The 15,320-nt window shown below is 53.7% G+C and overlaps 2 protein-coding genes across 5 annotated transcripts in view; both read left to right on the top strand.

Moving 5' to 3' along the window:
• Positions 1 to 325: 325 nt before the first annotated feature.
• KLF17 (KLF transcription factor 17) lies at positions 326 to 3,938 on the top strand. The gene is made up of 3 exons (XM_034064279.1): positions 326 to 541; positions 802 to 1,780; positions 2,571 to 3,938. Exons 1-3 carry the CDS (start codon positions 449 to 451, stop codon positions 2,744 to 2,746), a joined length of 1,248 nt encoding a protein of 415 aa, XP_033920170.1. The 5' UTR covers positions 326 to 448; the 3' UTR covers positions 2,747 to 3,938.
• A 5,357-nt stretch (positions 3,939 to 9,295) lies between these two features.
• The window catches only part of DMAP1 (DNA methyltransferase 1 associated protein 1), a 30,683-nt gene continuing 24,658 nt past the window's right edge, over positions 9,296 to 15,320 (top strand). The window contains exons 1-4 of one of the 4 annotated variants that reach the window (XM_005151077.3): positions 9,296 to 9,348; positions 10,139 to 10,295; positions 13,523 to 13,614; positions 14,211 to 14,406. In XM_005151077.3, the coding sequence (XP_005151134.2) occupies positions 10,194 to 10,295; positions 13,523 to 13,614; positions 14,211 to 14,406 (390 nt within the window). In that variant the 5' untranslated portion in view covers positions 9,296 to 9,348; positions 10,139 to 10,193. Of the gene's footprint in view, positions 9,412 to 10,138; positions 10,296 to 13,522; positions 13,615 to 14,210; positions 14,407 to 15,320 lie in introns of those variants that run through there. The other 3 variants (XM_031050875.2, XM_031050876.2, XM_034064263.1) reach the window with 3 other exon arrangements.

The raw sequence follows: 15,320 nt of genomic DNA, 5'->3' as shown, positions 1-15,320 counted from the left end.
CAGAGACCCTGGGCTTTGCGATCCACACCAGCACCCCTGCCCCTTACTCCAACTGTTGGGCATGGCACGGGTGGACCCAACTGCGCACCCCACGGTAGCAGCGTGGAGCAGTGCGAGGGAGCCCCAGCCACGTTGCCCCGGCAGGACCGCGGGGCTATGCGGGCGGCAGAACACCGTTGGGGCAGGGGCAGCCGCCGACCCCCGCCCGCTGGGGCAGCCCCGAGAGGGGGGGCGTGGCTTGGATATCAGCGGAGCCAATAGAAAGCGTCGGCGGTGAATATCAATGCAGGCCTGGCCAATGGGTGCGCAGTCATGCTGTTAACAGCTTAGGGGCGCGGGGTGGCGCAGAGCAGCGCTACCGCCGCCGCGGGGAGCGGAGCGGTGCCGGGCTTCGTGCACCGCGCTCCCCTCGCCCGGCCCCGTTCTGGTCCCCCGCGCTGGGCCAGCCATGGCGGCGGCCGTGGATGAGAGCACTTTGCCCTCAATCTCTACTTTCGCCAACTTGTTGCCCCTGGAGGAGCGGCCCGCTGATATGCTCCATGTAAGCACTTGGTAGTGAGGATGGGGCGGTGGGGGGGTACGGGGCATGGAGCAGAGCGTCCCATGATGGGGTGCAGCCTGGCTGGTAGGGGAAGTCCTCTCTCACCGTTGGAGGGCGTCCCGGGGGTGGCGCAGCCGGAGCGGTGCCGACCCGTCGGACGGGCTGGGGGGAGCCACCGCCCCGAGCGGGAGGCGCGGATCGCAGGGTCCGAACGGCGGTCGCTGTCGTCTCGCCGGTCCTGACACCCCTCTTCCCCACAGAGGATGCTGCAGCAGGACGGCACCGCCGCCGTCAAGCGGGAGGAGGACGACTTGGGCAAGTTCGTGGATTTGGATTTCATCCTGGCGCACACAAGCAGTGGCGGGCAAGGGCCGCCCGGCCCCAACTACCCCCTGCCCGAGACCCCTGAGAGCTGCGGCACCACCTACGACAGCGACGGCGCCTACCCCACGCCGGGCAAATTCCCGGCGCCTTATCCCGAGGGCCAGGGCCACAGCTACGTGGCTGAGCTGCTCACCCCGGATCTGCCCGGCCACTGCGATCTGCAACGGAGAGAGTACACGGAGCTGCGGGTGCCCGGAGGCCCCCATCACCCTCACCACTCCGCACATCACCACCCGCCTCTGCACCCAGCCCTGGCCCGTCCGCTGCCCCTGGACCCCGCTCAGCCCTTCGGGCCCCGCATCAAGAAAGAGCAGCCAGAAGAGCGCGCCTGCATGCTAGGGATGCCCGCCGCCGAGTACCTGGGGCCGGGCGGAGGCGAGCATAAGCCACGCGTAGCACCAGGTCCCGGGCCGGGACCGGTGTCGGGGCCGCCGCTGCCTTACCCAGGCTTCGCTCATAGCCGCCTGGGGCCCCCTGAGGAGCCGCTGCCCGGCGCCGACCCGCACCTCCTGGCCGACCTGCCGCCTCACTACGCCGTGGCCCCGCATCGCTACGCGCCCCACTTCGCCCCCCAGCCGCCGCCGCAGTTTCATGGACACTTCAGTGTTTTCAGGGAGCCCTTGAAGGGGCCGGGGCCGGGTCCGGCAGGGCTACCCGGGCTGCTGGTCACGCCGCCCAACTCCCCGGTGCTGGAGTACTTCCCGGCCGGGGCTCCCCCCGAGGACTGCAAGCCCAAGCGCGGCCGCCGCTCGTGGGCCCGCAAGCGAACGGCCACGCACAACTGTGAATACCCGGGCTGCGGCAAGACCTACACTAAGAGCTCCCACCTCAAGGCGCACATGCGGACCCACACAGGTAAGGGCATGTCGGGGGGGGCGGTCACGCTTGGGAGTTGCGCAAAGGGTCCCAGGTGAGAGGACCGGGATACATGGTGAGAGCTGTCATTCCTCGGGGTGCTGAGGGGTGCTCATTGACCCCTCATCAGTTTGGGGTGCATGGTAGGACTCCGTAGTGGGGACACTCGGAGAGACCCCCCTGTAGCCGGCACAGGGATTTATGGGAGGGTCCTGTGTGTAAGACAGGGTGCAAGTGGTAGTGTCCACTTGCACTCGCTTAGGGTGCTCAGAAGGACCCCCATGGTGGGGGACCCATGTGGCACCCCCACTTGCTGGCCTTGGGGCTCAGTGGAACCTGAAGAAGCAGGGCCTGGGGCCACAAGGAGAAGCCCCCCACCCTAGATGGGGGTGAATAGAGTAGGGGAGAATGGGGTTGTATAGTGAGACCCCTGTGGCAAAGTTGGGATAGAGCACATGGTGTATCCCCACAGCATGAACAAGCAGGGGAGCACTCATAGTTTGTGGTGGGGTGGGGGCACGTGGAGGGGCCCTGCAATGGGGCAAGGGTCCCCAAAGGATGGATCTCATGCGGGGCACGTGGGCAGTGGAGCACATGGGGGAAGGGCAGGAAGATGGGGGACAAAAAAAAGGTGGAGCAGACAGGGGTGAGTACATCACAGTGCTCCCCTCTACTAAGGGTGGGGGTCAGGGTTCCCCTTGAAAGGAGTGGGTGCTGGGCAGAGTAGCACAGGGGTGAAAGCATAGGGAGGATGAAGACCTCCAAGCCCACTGATGCCCGTTCTCCGCAGGCGAGAAGCCCTACCACTGCACCTGGGAAGGCTGCGGCTGGAAGTTTGCCCGCTCCGATGAGCTGACCCGCCACTACCGCAAGCACACAGGGCACCGGCCCTTCCAGTGCCACCTCTGCGAGCGGGCTTTCTCCCGCTCCGACCACCTCGCTCTCCACATGAAGCGGCACATGTGAGCGGGAGCTGTGTCCGGATTCTGTCCCCAGAGCCAGCTCACGGTGTAAATAGCGTCAGGCAGGGGATGGCACTGGGGAGCAGCCTGGCCGTCTCTGCTTATAGTTGATAACTAGTTTTCTCCTCCTGCCCCTTCTGTGAGAACTGGGCCCAGCTGCATGGTGGGGAATGGCTGCTTTGGGGTGTAAATGGGGAGTAAAGCTGCAAGGAATGTTTCCAGTCCCTGCCCTATCACCACTCAGCTCCCAGTGCCTGGAGGATCCCACCCTTCTCAGCCAGGTATCTGGTGAGTTGGGGGGGTGGAGTGGGGGGGCTGGTGCAGCAGGGATCTGTTTCCAGAGTTCCTGGCTTGTATTTGGCATCAGCTTAACTTTCTCCCCTTAAATCCTGACACCCCCGGCTCCAGGCACTGGGGTGGCTGACTCTGGCCTGGTTTTGGCCAGAGACCTGTGCCCACTGGGTGTGCAGGTTGCAGTGCTGGGAAGTGGGTTGCTGGTCTTCTCGGTTGTGGCCATCAGAACAAACCTCCTGACCCAAAAGCCCAGCACGGATGGGGTGAGGATGGCACCTGACTGACTCATGGCTATAAAGGTTTGCAGGGGTTGGCAGTGCAGCATCACCTTGTACAGGGAGTGGGGATGCTCCTGTTGCCAGCCTGGGACCCTGCCGGGCAGTCTGGTCCTGGCCATTCCCATGAGCCTAAAATGGCTTTTTTGGGGCTCTTGTTTGCTTCCATTTGTCTTGTTCTTCCCCTCAGGATGACACCAGGTACTGCTGCAGCTGCCTTCCCCATGCTGCTTTTTTAAACTTAGTGTGTAAAGGACAATGAGTCCAGCTATGAATGCCCAGGTCTATGCTATACTTGAAACTTTCATAGAAGAAAACCAAAGAGAAAACTCAAAAGAAAATGAGTCTTTTTATGTGCAGCTTCTGCAAAGCAAGTTGTAAATTAAACAAAGCAGTAATATATAATGTTTCTGGTTTTTTAATATATTTTTTTCTTCCAGCTGGGAACCCAGATGAGTCTCGGCTTTGGGAAGTGCACTGTTCCCGTCTGTGTATATTGTTAATTAACATTTCTTTGCTTGGGCACGTTAGGTCTCTTGCACTCTGAAATGTTACTTTTCTTTATATGCAAACTGTTGAAATATTGTGATCTGCTGTATAATAAATAAACAAGATGTAAACATGAAAGAGCCGGGAGAGTTTACTTTAAAGCTTTCTTCTAAGACGAGAGGGTGAGGCTGGGCTTGCTTGTCAGTAAATATTTACATTGATGTTCATTTCTGCTTAAGTTAGCTGCGGAGGATCGATGGGGAACGCCCAAGCCTCGGCATCTGAGCAGCATCTCCTGTGCAACAGCTCTTGAGTCACCCCACTTCCCTGTGCCTCAGTTTCCCTAATCTGCAGATGGGGCAATTGCGGCACCGGGATGGCGTGACTGGTCCTGCGGTGAGTCATTCCCGAAGGGAACGGTAGCCGAAACTCTGCTGGGAGCCTTGCTGCTCCTGTTGTCTTCCCAAGCACTCCTGTCCCGCTGTCCCCCGCAGCAGAAGCTCTGTGGCACAAGCCTTGTGGTCACAACCCGGAGGTTGTTGGTGGCTGCCTGGTTTTGTCCCTGCTGCCCTCCTGGGGTGTCCCAGTAGCTCGATGGGATTCAGGTGCTGAGGTTTCCCTGCGTTCATAGGTGGTGACTCAGCATAAGAGTGCTGGCAGGTCCCGAGCTCAGCAAGCAGGTCTGGCTCCATCCCTCCCTCCCACAGCTGATTACCCGTGATGCACGCATCCTTCTGAAGCCAGGGGCTTGTCCGGACCTGACACCGTGCTGGCAGTGCAGGGAGCGTGCCGTGAGGGCTGTGCAGTGCCCTGGCCTAGGGTGTTGGTGGCTTCCTCCTCCCGTGCTCGCTGCAACCCCCAGTGGCTGGCCAGGGCTGGGGGATGCCCTGGGGCTCCTTGCCCCGCAAGCGGAAATGGGATGTAGCTGTGCTGCCAACGCGGGCTGGGCTGATCCCAATCCTTCCCTGTTTTCCTGCCTGCAGCTGTGGAGAGTTGAACTGGGAGCAGTAGAATGGGGCTGATGTCCCCTCGAGTGTTTTGGGATTGGGCTCAGTGTCCCTGGGCCAGCATCCAGCCGTGGGGTCTGCCCCAAGCAGGTACAAAACTAGGTGGCTCTAGGCAGGGTGGCAGTGTCTTGGGACATTGTGACTACCTTGCAGGCCTGGACATGGGACCACAGGACAGGTGTCACGGATCCACCATGCTCAATCACTTGTCCTTTCCACAGCTGCCTCCACCCACTGAGTGCCCCACTTTCTGTGAGGTGCCTATGTGGGGTGACCATGCTGGGACACCAGTGACCTGTGATGGGTTTCTCAGTCCTGGGACCACCGGTACTTAAGGGCAAGGATCTGATGGTGGGGGGGTGGCTGAAGCAAAACTGCTGCTTCTTCCCCAGAGACTTGTTCAAAACGTCACATGGAGGGAGAGGGAAAGGTGTGGGCTGTTTGAATTAGCGATGAGTCAGGCTGGCAAAGCCAGATGGGGAGAGTGCGTGCCTGCGTGTTTGTGTGCGTATAAGTAATCTCTGGCTTTGTGCTTTTATTATGATTATTATTTTTATTTCCAGGGGAACGATGAATTTCTCCAACCATCCTGTCCCACTGGAAAGGCTGGCTCTGCTGTCCTGTCCTCCCTAAGCATCCTGGGAGCCGGAGTGACGGTCCGTGGCTGTTTTGAGGTTCGGCTCTGAGATCAGAGCACAAACCAGTTCTTCCTTGCCTTTCATCATTGCTGCACCAGGGCGGGAGCGAGGTCCGGCTCTGCTGCCGCTACCTTACATGGAGGTGAGCGCAGGGGAAGGTTCCTTCTCCAGGCAGAGCTGCTCCATGTTCACTTCCCCAGGCCTGGGGCAGGGCACTCCTTCGGGCACACGATGGAGCATGGCGGTCGCATGGATTGGCATGGCTGGGAACCTCACCCGGGGGAGGAGGAGCAGCTGTAGTGGAAAAGGCAATTATGGTTAATTTGTTGTTAATAAAAAACACCCTCTTCCAATTGCCTGGGCCAAGGCGTGCTCCCTGCTGGAGGAGAGAGCCCAGTCCTGTCCCCAGCAAAACCTGCCCTGCAAAGTGACAAGGACAGCAAAAAAACACCATCAGCAGCATGGAGGAAGGGAGGGCTGGGGTGTAACCCCTGCCTGTGGTACGTTTGCCCATGGTCAGCTGGAAGCCCTTTGCTGGGCCATATCTCACCTTCCTTTCTCCCCTTGGTCACCTCCTTGGTTGACCATGGGAGGCATGGGGCATGGTGGTGGGTGATGCAGAGGTCTCTAATACCCCCTGCAAACCTTAAGGTGCAGCCCCATGGTTTTGGGGTGCAGCTGAACCGGCACAGCGAGCTATGGAGAAACACCTCCCAGCAGTGAGGTGAGTCATGGCCGCAGCATGACCTGGCACCATGCAGTCATCTGCCAGCAGGAGCAGGGCCCCTGGGGGTTTCATAGCTGGAAGAGGGTGAAGGAGTAGGTTGGGTGGGTTTCTGTCCACTGGGGATGGCACAGCTTGTGGGGATCCCCCATGCTACAGCCAACAGGTCCAACAGTGGTGGTCCAGGGCTGCAGAGATGTGGGCAGAAGGGGGGGTGTGGGTCTGGGTGGGTTTCTTGTCCAGGGCTTTATCCTCGGGTTACTGTGGTCCATAGGGACAACATGGTGCTGAAAGTGGGATGTGGCCTGGGTGCTCCAGAGTGGGAGGGATGTTTTGGGGGTGCTTGGAGGGCTGGACACAGACCTTTCTTCACCACAAGGTGGGATCTTGGCTCTCTATGGCTAAGGTGTCCCTGCTGAAGGATGCTCCAAGGACTGGTGTCCCCATTCCTGATGGGGCAGTGGTAACTGTCTGATCCCTCCATGAAGGCAAGGTCCAGCAGCCTGCCTCTGCTGCTTGGGGTGGGCCAGGCGCCGTGATAACGGGGCTGTGGCTGTCACCGCACCTTTAGGAAACATTTGGCTTCAGGCACCTGAACCCACGGGGAAGCGATAACTCCCCAGCTCGCTCGCCCTGCCTGGACCCACACCTGCTGCTATTGTGCCTTAGTCACACACCGAGAGTTTTTCCACTGCTGGGCCCCAGATAACCTCCTCCCACCCCACTGGCCGCAGTATTTGCACTTGTCCTCCTCCGCTGGTGCCAGGCTGGGAGACACTCACACCTAGAGCCCTGGGCTGGAGGCATGCACACCTCTGGCCTGGGGCCACCTTTGGCTATGCCTGGCAGCTGTGACATGGGCAAAGGGCATGAGGTGCATCCTTCCCTGGGGTGAAAGGGGCCAGCACTGCTGTCCTGCCATGGCTGGATGCGAGGGACATCTCTCCCCGAGCTGCTGAGCAACAGTGGGATCACCCAGGTTTGGTACCCTGTGCCTGCAAGGCGGCAGGAGGTGAGTGATGGGTTGTAGGACAACATTGCTGGCTGTTGCTGTCCCCTTACCTGGGATGCAAAGGACTGGGCTTCCCAGCATTGCTGGCTTTCCCTGACCTGCTGCATTCCCTGGGTTCTCCCTGTGCAATGTCAAGGCAGGACCCCAGTGCTCTGGCATGTGCCTCCATGCAGGACTCTCTGACCAGAGCCTCCAGCTGTGCCCCTTTGCTCCTTGAAAGCTGTGCAAACAGCCACTGCTGCCCAGAAACAACATCTCCGTGTCCCTTTGAAGGCAGTGTTAATTGCTGCACTGCTCATCAGGTTAGCAGAAGCACACAGCTCATGTGTTTCACTTGTAGGTCCACACAGCTCCTGGTAGGACACAGCCCTGAAGTGACACCCATACTCACAGAGCTGTGGGGTAGGTGGGCTGTGGATAACACAACCCAGCTGCCCACCATCTCCACCTTTTATGAGGTTAAAAAGCTGGTACCCTGCGGAAAGCAGCTCATGTGCTGTGGACTTCATTTATTGAATAAGAGTGAGCTGATCACCCTGCAGAGCATGGGCTGAGTCTTGCTGGGATTGGGGTTGAAGCTGGGTTTGAGCAGGTCAGGCCTAGAAGTGGGAGATACAATCAAACCCTAAGGACACTGATGACCACTCATTTCTGGGTTTTGTTCTGGGACTCATTGTGTTTCCTACAAGTGCTGTTTAAAGACATGAATGGACTGTGAACGACCTGCCAGCAAGGGGCAAATGGGAGGTCCTTGTTCCCTGGTCTTACAGAACTCTCCCTGCAGCAGCAGTGCTGGGTGTTCCAGGCAGAGGTGAGACTGCAAAGGTGAAGGGAGGCAGCCTGGGAAAACCCTATCCTGCTTCCCTCTGCAGACCCACACTGTAGTCCACCTCCAAGCCAGCAATGGAAAGAGAGGAAAGAAAGATGCTGGAAACCATTAGGAATGGGCATATGTACTGATGGGGGGAGGGCCTGGGTGAACAAGGCAGAGCTGAAAGCAAATGGACAGGACAGGAGAAACCCTGGGTAAGCTTTGTCCTAATGGAAGGATCACGATTCTTAAAGCCATCCCTGGCATCATGGAAGAGGACAGAAAAGGAATCAGATGATTCCTGGGGACAACAGATGACACTCTTGTGTTCCTGTTGGGGCACAATGACACTGGCTTGCGCTGGTACAGATGTGATGTGATAGTCCCTGTGGGAAGGCATCACCAGTGGGATGGGAATGGCAGCAACTCCAGCACAGCCTGGCTGGCTCTGGGGGGCTGTGTGATGGGATCACCCCAGCACACAGTATGGGCCACCATACAGAGGAGGTCCCCCAGGGCCACCCCTCTCCCAGGCTATCCGAGGCGGCTGGCAGTAGATCTCTGTGCCCCATGCTGAAACCTTTTGCTTTGGACAAACTTGTGCCAGGCAATCCTGTGCCTGCTGCAGTTCAATGGGATTTCTCCAAGTCCCTCCAGGCCCCACTTTACTGTTCCTTCCTCATTCCCCCCTCTCTTCCCTCCCACAGGGAAGAGGAAACGGGATAGTCCTATTGAATCATATTAGTAAAACTTTTGCTCCTAGCTGCCACAGCCTCAGGTAAGTGCCGCAGCTCTGGAGCCCTTTGGGATGGTTTTCTTGCCCCTGCCCTGCCCCACAGCCCCGTTGTGCCCGCCCAAGGCAGAGCCCAGTCACCACCACCACAGCCCCGGGGAGCGGACACCTGGGGACAGCTCCCCGGAGGCCCCGCACGTCCCGCAGGCCTCAGCTCCCGCAAGAGGGTCGTGCTGAGGTGGGGAGCGGCCCCGGCCCCAGCTCCCAGACGCCGGTCGGGGCCGGGCCGCGCACGGCTGTGCTGCCACCTCCTGGCCCGGGAGCGAGTCCCGCCTGCGCCGACCTTCCCGTCCCGACCGGGGAAGGACATGGATCGGTCCCGAGCAGGTCCGGGCGCTGCCGCCGGGCCGGCGGGGGGACTGCTCCAGCCCCGGGGCGGCCGCGATCCGCCGGGAGCGGGGCGCGAACCCGCAACCCTTCCCTCACTCCCTGCTCCTCCAGCTCCACGGTGGGGCGCCCAAAGGGCTCCGGGCACTTCCGGCACCGCTTGGCGGGAGCGGAAGCGGTGCTGCACGGGCCGCTGTGCCGGTCGCACCGTCCCGGTGGCTGCGGATCCGGCGCCGGTGGGTGAGCGCGGGAGCGGGTTTGCTCGTGGCTGCGGCGGCCCTGCGGCCCAGCCTCGTCCCGTACGTCCGTCTGTGGGCTTACCGGGGCCCCACCGCTGCGCTCCGGGCCGCGGGCGCCGCCCGTCTGCTCCCCGGGACCGGCCGGGTACAAGGCCCCGTTGTTGGGCCTGGCGGGGGATGGGGAGGCGGCTGAGGGGGGTGTGTGTGTATGTGGATATACATGTGTGTGTATATATGTATATATGCGTGCGTATATGTGTATATGTGCGTGTATGTGTATATATGTGTGTATATATGTATATATATGTGTATATATCAGGATTTCTAGGAAAGTGATGGAATCACGATCCTTGAAAACGTTCAAAAACCCCGTAGATGAGGTCCTTAGTGACATAGGTTAGTGGTGGATTTGGCAGTGCTGGGATAGCACTTAGGCTTGGTAGTTTTAAAGGTCTTTTCCAACTTATATGATCATAGAATCATAGAATGGTTTGGGTTGGAAGGGAACTTTTATAAAGATGATCTAGTTTCCAACCCCTCCCATGGACAGGGATGTTTTCCACTAGACTGGGTTGCTCTAAGCCCCATCTAACCTGGCCTTGAATGCTGCCAGGGATGGGGCATCCACAGCTTCTCTGGGCAGCATGTTGTATGTATGTATATACATATATATATGTATGTGTATGCTGTGTGTTATATGTATACACATAAGCATGTTTGTGCTTGTATGGGACAGTCCTCATGAGAGGTGCGCGTTAACCCTGGTGCCCTGGTTTACCCTCCCCAGAGCCGGAGGGAACGGACAGGACGGCGGCAGAGAAGGCCACTGAGCAGCAGGAGAGATGGCGACGGGTGCAGATGTGCGGGACATCCTGGAGCTGGGTGGTGTGGAGTCGGAGAACACAGGCACCATCAACAAAAAGGATATCATCAACTCAGATAAGGTGAACTGCGAGGCCCTAAGGGGCTGCTGCTTGTTTTCTTGGCACTGACTGACCGTGCATGTGGAGTCTGGGGCAGATATTGGAAAAAAGATGGAATAAAGCATGTTCCTACCATAGCCTGTTTAATTCCAGGCTTCCTAGGAATATCTGGAAATGCCTGGGGGGCCCAGTTCCTGGTGTTCTTAGTTAAACTGCACTGTGGCATTTGGGGCGGTATTTAAGCTGGAGCTGTGTAAGTGGTGTCCTGGTGAGCTGGTCCTGGCCCTAGGGCATTTGCAGCTGTCTTGAAAATCCCTATTTTGTGGAGTGAGAAGTGTGTTTACTATTTAGCCCACAAGCAGATGGAAATAATATAACACAGTCCCGTTTTAGAAGGAAAAAAACTTGTCTGATTCGATTGAATGTAGATGTCTTCAAACCATGGAAGCAGTACTTCTGCAGGGAAGGTGTGTGGCTGGGGTTTGGGAGAACTGGGACATGTTGCCTGTGGGAATGTGTGCAAGTTAGTAACCTTTGTTAAGGATATACGACTTCACATGCTGTGTTCTGTGTGATATGTCACGTTATGTTGTTGCCTTCTATATTTGAAATTTGGACAAAGTCTCGGCTTGCAAGTTGTGAATTAATGAGTAGTTATGAGATGTGGAGGTGCTTGGAAACGAGTTGGGGGAGATGAAATCCCCAGGAACTCTGGTACAGAGATGGTGTGATTTGTATTTGTTTGTGAAAAAGCCCAAACCAAAACTAAACATGCGCAACCACTCCATCCCTGAAAGTACTTCCTGACTGTCTTTGTCTCTGCTGAAGCGTTTGTCTCTGAAGAGAAACACAGTGATTTCATGAGTCCCTTGCTGGGACTAGGGCACAGTATAATTGCTGTAATGGAAAACTGATGAGTTTCAGTAATTTAGAGGCTGAAATGTTAAAATCACCAGTTATCAGCTGAGTTGGTGAATACTTCGTCCAGTGTGTGGCTGGATTCAGCCAGTGATGTTGTGCCAGTGAGGGTTCAGAGTTGTAAGTTCTTTGATTTAGATGTGTTTGTTTGTTAGCGAGCAGAGAGCTGGAGGAGTACTGATGGCTGCCTCTCTTTTGGGGCAGAGAGTAAGAGGGACTTCTCCCCATATTTACTGTAATGGAAAGAGAGTGCAAGGAGAGGTGCAGTGAGAGGCTTCTGGAGGAGTGCAGGAGGCTGCTTGCGGCTGTGGGTGAAACGTTCTGAATTTCAGCACAGAAACTAAATCAAACCAAAGGTATAAGCCGTTATTGTGTGAAGAGAGCAAAATTACTTGTAACAGTGTAGCACTTGCTCAGGAAATAGATCTGTACTCAATTAGAAAAGAAACAGACTGATGTCTTTAAATCACAAGAGAACCATGAAGTACTTCCCAGTCCATTAGTGCCTGAGAATGTTAAAATAAAAATTACTGGGCATAAAAACATTTAAATCAGCAGGACCATGTAATTTGTTCTCAACTCCTAAAAGAGCTGTCTGAGCTGATCTCTGGCCTGCTGTTATTAACTTCTAATAAATCTGGGAACTTTGGGGGAATTCCAGAAGCCTGTGTTCAAACAGGATGTGTGGTGACCCATGTGTAACTGCCTCTGTTGGCCTTACATCGCTCCTAGGCAGTGATGGACATGCTGGGAGAAAGGTGTTTGATTAGGAGTGAAAAGGTGCCAATACAGTAAATGTCTTTCGTGGTGTTTTATGGAAAGTGGTTGTAGTCCAACCTGATAGGTTATTATTTTTTAATGGGATTTTGAATTTGCCTAATAAAGGTAAATGTATGGATTTAATACAATTTATGATAGAGTTTTACTATTAGAAGGTATTCTGATTTAAAAGTTGGTAGTGATGTGATAAACAGGTACTTAAAAGTAGTGATGTGGCTAGTGGTTGCAAAGATGATACAGTTAGACCAGATGCTCTGGACTACTTACTAAATTCATCCGTGTATATCAGGTGTACGTTGTTAACGTGACTGTTACTGTATCTACCTGAATCTAAAGCCGGTTACTTTATAAACTTGTATATGTGATATCAGGTGGACTATGTCTTAGAAACCATTAGTTCTGACAAGGTTTTAGGGGCCAGATTGAGTTTTCTCCACTGAGTTTCTTCATACTAGGAATTATATAAAAATGGATATAGTTATTTGCTGTATAAATGGGAGTGTAGAGGTGGGGATGAGGGTTCACTTTTGTAGGTGATACCGGTAGTTTTGACATGGGGCTACTGCAAGGGTTTGGTCTCAACTGGTAAAACTGAAGTTGCTGCAGAACAAAGTGACCAAAAAACTAAAAGAATGTGGGAAGACATTTCTTACTCTCTTCTGTAAAAGGCAGAAAATCACTTAGTTGAATGCATTTCTTCCTAGTAGCTGTATTTTGGCTTTAGTTTGAGAATAATGTTGATAATAGGCCAATGTTTTAGTTACTATGTAATTCTTACCCTAAGTCAAGGACTTTTCAGTTTCTCATGCTTCCCAGTGAGGAGGGGCACAAGGAGCTGGGAGGGAGCAGAGACAGGACACCTGACCCAAACTAGCCAGAGGGGTATTCCATACTCTAGAATGTCATGCTCAGTACAGAAATTGGGGGGAGTTGGCCAGAAGGAGCTGTTCCCTGCTCGTGAATGGGCTGGACATCAGTCAGCAGGTGGTGAGAAATTGTATTGTGCGTCACTGGTTTTGGCTTTAGTTTTTTTACTCTCTCTCTCTTCCTCTCTCTTTCTCATATCCCCCTTTTCATTATTGTTACTAGTATTCTATTATACTTTAGTTATTAAACTGTTCTTATTTCTACCCACGGGTTTTACTTTTTTCTTGATTCTTCTCCCCATCCCACTGTGTGTGTGGGAGTGAGTGAGTGGCTGCGTGGTACTTATTTGCCAGCTGGGGTTAAACCACGACAATGCATTAATAACTTCATGTGAGGATAGTGCTTACCTAGTAGAAAAAAGCTCAGTGTACCAGCCACTGAAAACTACAGCCAGGTGTTCCACTTGGAAATTAAGTGTGTGTTGTCAGCAGCGTCTGAGTACTGGTGAGTGCTGTCACTGAAAATGGCCATGTTTTCACTGTCAGTGTCTTCTACCAGGAAGAAATTCAAGGTGTCTAAAACCACATAAAAATGAAAACCATCACAGGGTACCAGGTTACGTAGTTTAATGTTCCCTCAGGGATTGCTGCTTCTGAATCTAAAATACAATTCTTTTGTTTCAGAAAAAATCCAAGAAATCTTCAGAGACATTGACGTTTAAGAGGCCGGAAGGAATGCACAGAGAAGTTTATGCACTCCTCTACTCTGACAAAAAGTAAGAGCTTATGGTCAACTGGGTAGGTTGTGGTGTAGCCTGGGCTTTTGGAAGCAGGGCAGCATCCTGTTGAAACCATAGGCAGTTTTGCTTCCCACATTGATTCAGCTTTGTGCTTGGCCCGTGCTTGTGCCCTTGTTTCTTAATTATGAGCAGTGCATGTCTTCTATCTTCCGAGGGTTTTGCTCTCTTTAGGAGATAAACTGGGTGAAGGCAAAATAGTTTCGAGCAGACAAGGCAGTATTCTTACCCTTCTGTGTCTAATTCTCTTTTATTTGCAACTGGGAATAGCATCTGCTTTTATTTCTGCAGAAAGAGTTCCACTGCAGCCTGTATTTAGCTTGTATGATTGAACCCTTGCCTTAGAGGTCTCTTGCATAGTTTGATGGCTCTGTCCAAATCCATTCAGGCAGTATATTCTGTCCTCTCATGCTGGAAGCATTGCAGTCTGGGAGGTGCAGAACCTGAATAAAGCTTAAACTCAGGTTTTCCCACCCTAAACATTTTGGTGGCAGATCCCACTGAGTCTAAAATCTCTTTGGGTTTGTCATGGGCTGCTGCTTGCTTTTGTCACCCAGTGCTTTTCTCCACCACAGGGATGCACCTCCACTGCTGCCAAGTGATACAACTCAGGGTTATCGAACAGTCAAAGCAAAACTGGGATCCAAGAAAGTCCGGCCTTGGAAGTGGATGCCTTTCACCAACCCAGCAAGAAAAGATGGAGCCATGTTCTACCACTGGAGGAGAGCAGCAGAGGAAGGAAAGGACTACCCTTTTGCCAGGTTCAATAAAGTAAGTGGGAGCACTTTTGAGCAAAAGCATATAAATAGCAGCTGGAAAATACGGCATCTTGAGCATCCAGACAGGAAGTTGGTCCTTTCAACAAGTGGAGGCTGAGTTACATTTGGCAATTGCATTTTAAATTGCAGAATGGCCTTACAGCCACGTGATCACAGACTATGATGTCTCCAAATCATTCAAGCTATGTGGGATCAGTATGTGGTCAAAGCTTCCTAGAGTCTCCCATGTTGCAGGTACTGCTTACCAAATCTTGTTATTGATTTGGTAAGGAGGCACTCTGCCATTTAATTCCGTTCCTAACCGACATCCTTCCCCTGATTACAGGCTCTGGGTGGTAAAAGATGCTCTATTCTGAGACAGACATTAAAGTCATAAGTCTTGTTATTTTGCCCAGTGTGAAAAAAATCGCTAGAGCTTTGTGGCAAAATAGCTGGCTTGCAGCCTCTTGGCCATATTCCAGCACAGATACTGAATTACCTTGTGTTCCCTCTGAAATTGCTCCCGTGGTATCAGTGTGGTGCAGTACCTTGTTCTTTGCGTCTTACATTAAATTGTCACAATGTGTTGTTGTAATCTCCTGCTGTCTTTTGTCCCAGATGTATCTGCTTTGAGTGGCTGGGGCTTTCATGTGTATGCACAAAGAAAACTACATCAAGATTTATACTTCAAAGTCAGGGCCTCCAAAGTTATGAAGGAGCAGAGTTAGGGTGCCTTCATAACATAATTTAATTCCCTTCATGATGCAAATCTGAAGGGGGAAAAAAAAAGTGTGTGCTAACATGATTTCCACAAAAGCTCTACTTGCATATGCAACATTTAAAGTTTGTAACCCACAGAGCATCAGTTCTGTCAAAGCCTGGCTTCCTGCAGAGTTAAGTGGTTGATTAACCTTGTGTGTTAGAAGG

This window comes from Melopsittacus undulatus, chromosome 6 (assembly GCF_012275295.1).
Source record: "Melopsittacus undulatus isolate bMelUnd1 chromosome 6, bMelUnd1.mat.Z, whole genome shotgun sequence".
Lineage (NCBI taxonomy): Eukaryota > Metazoa > Chordata > Aves > Psittaciformes > Psittaculidae > Melopsittacus > Melopsittacus undulatus.
This window is presented reverse-complemented; position numbering and strand designations above follow the sequence as displayed.

Coding starts and splice junctions, on each gene's coding strand:
- KLF17 (XM_034064279.1), top strand. CDS start 449: ATGGCGGCGGCCGTGGATGAGAGCACTTTGCCCTCAATCTCTACTTTC. Junction 542..801: donor GGCCCGCTGATATGCTCCAT/GTAAGCACTTGG, acceptor TCTTCCCCACAG/AGGATGCTGCAGCAGGACGG. Junction 1,781..2,570: donor GCACATGCGGACCCACACAG/GTAAGGGCATGT, acceptor CGTTCTCCGCAG/GCGAGAAGCCCTACCACTGC.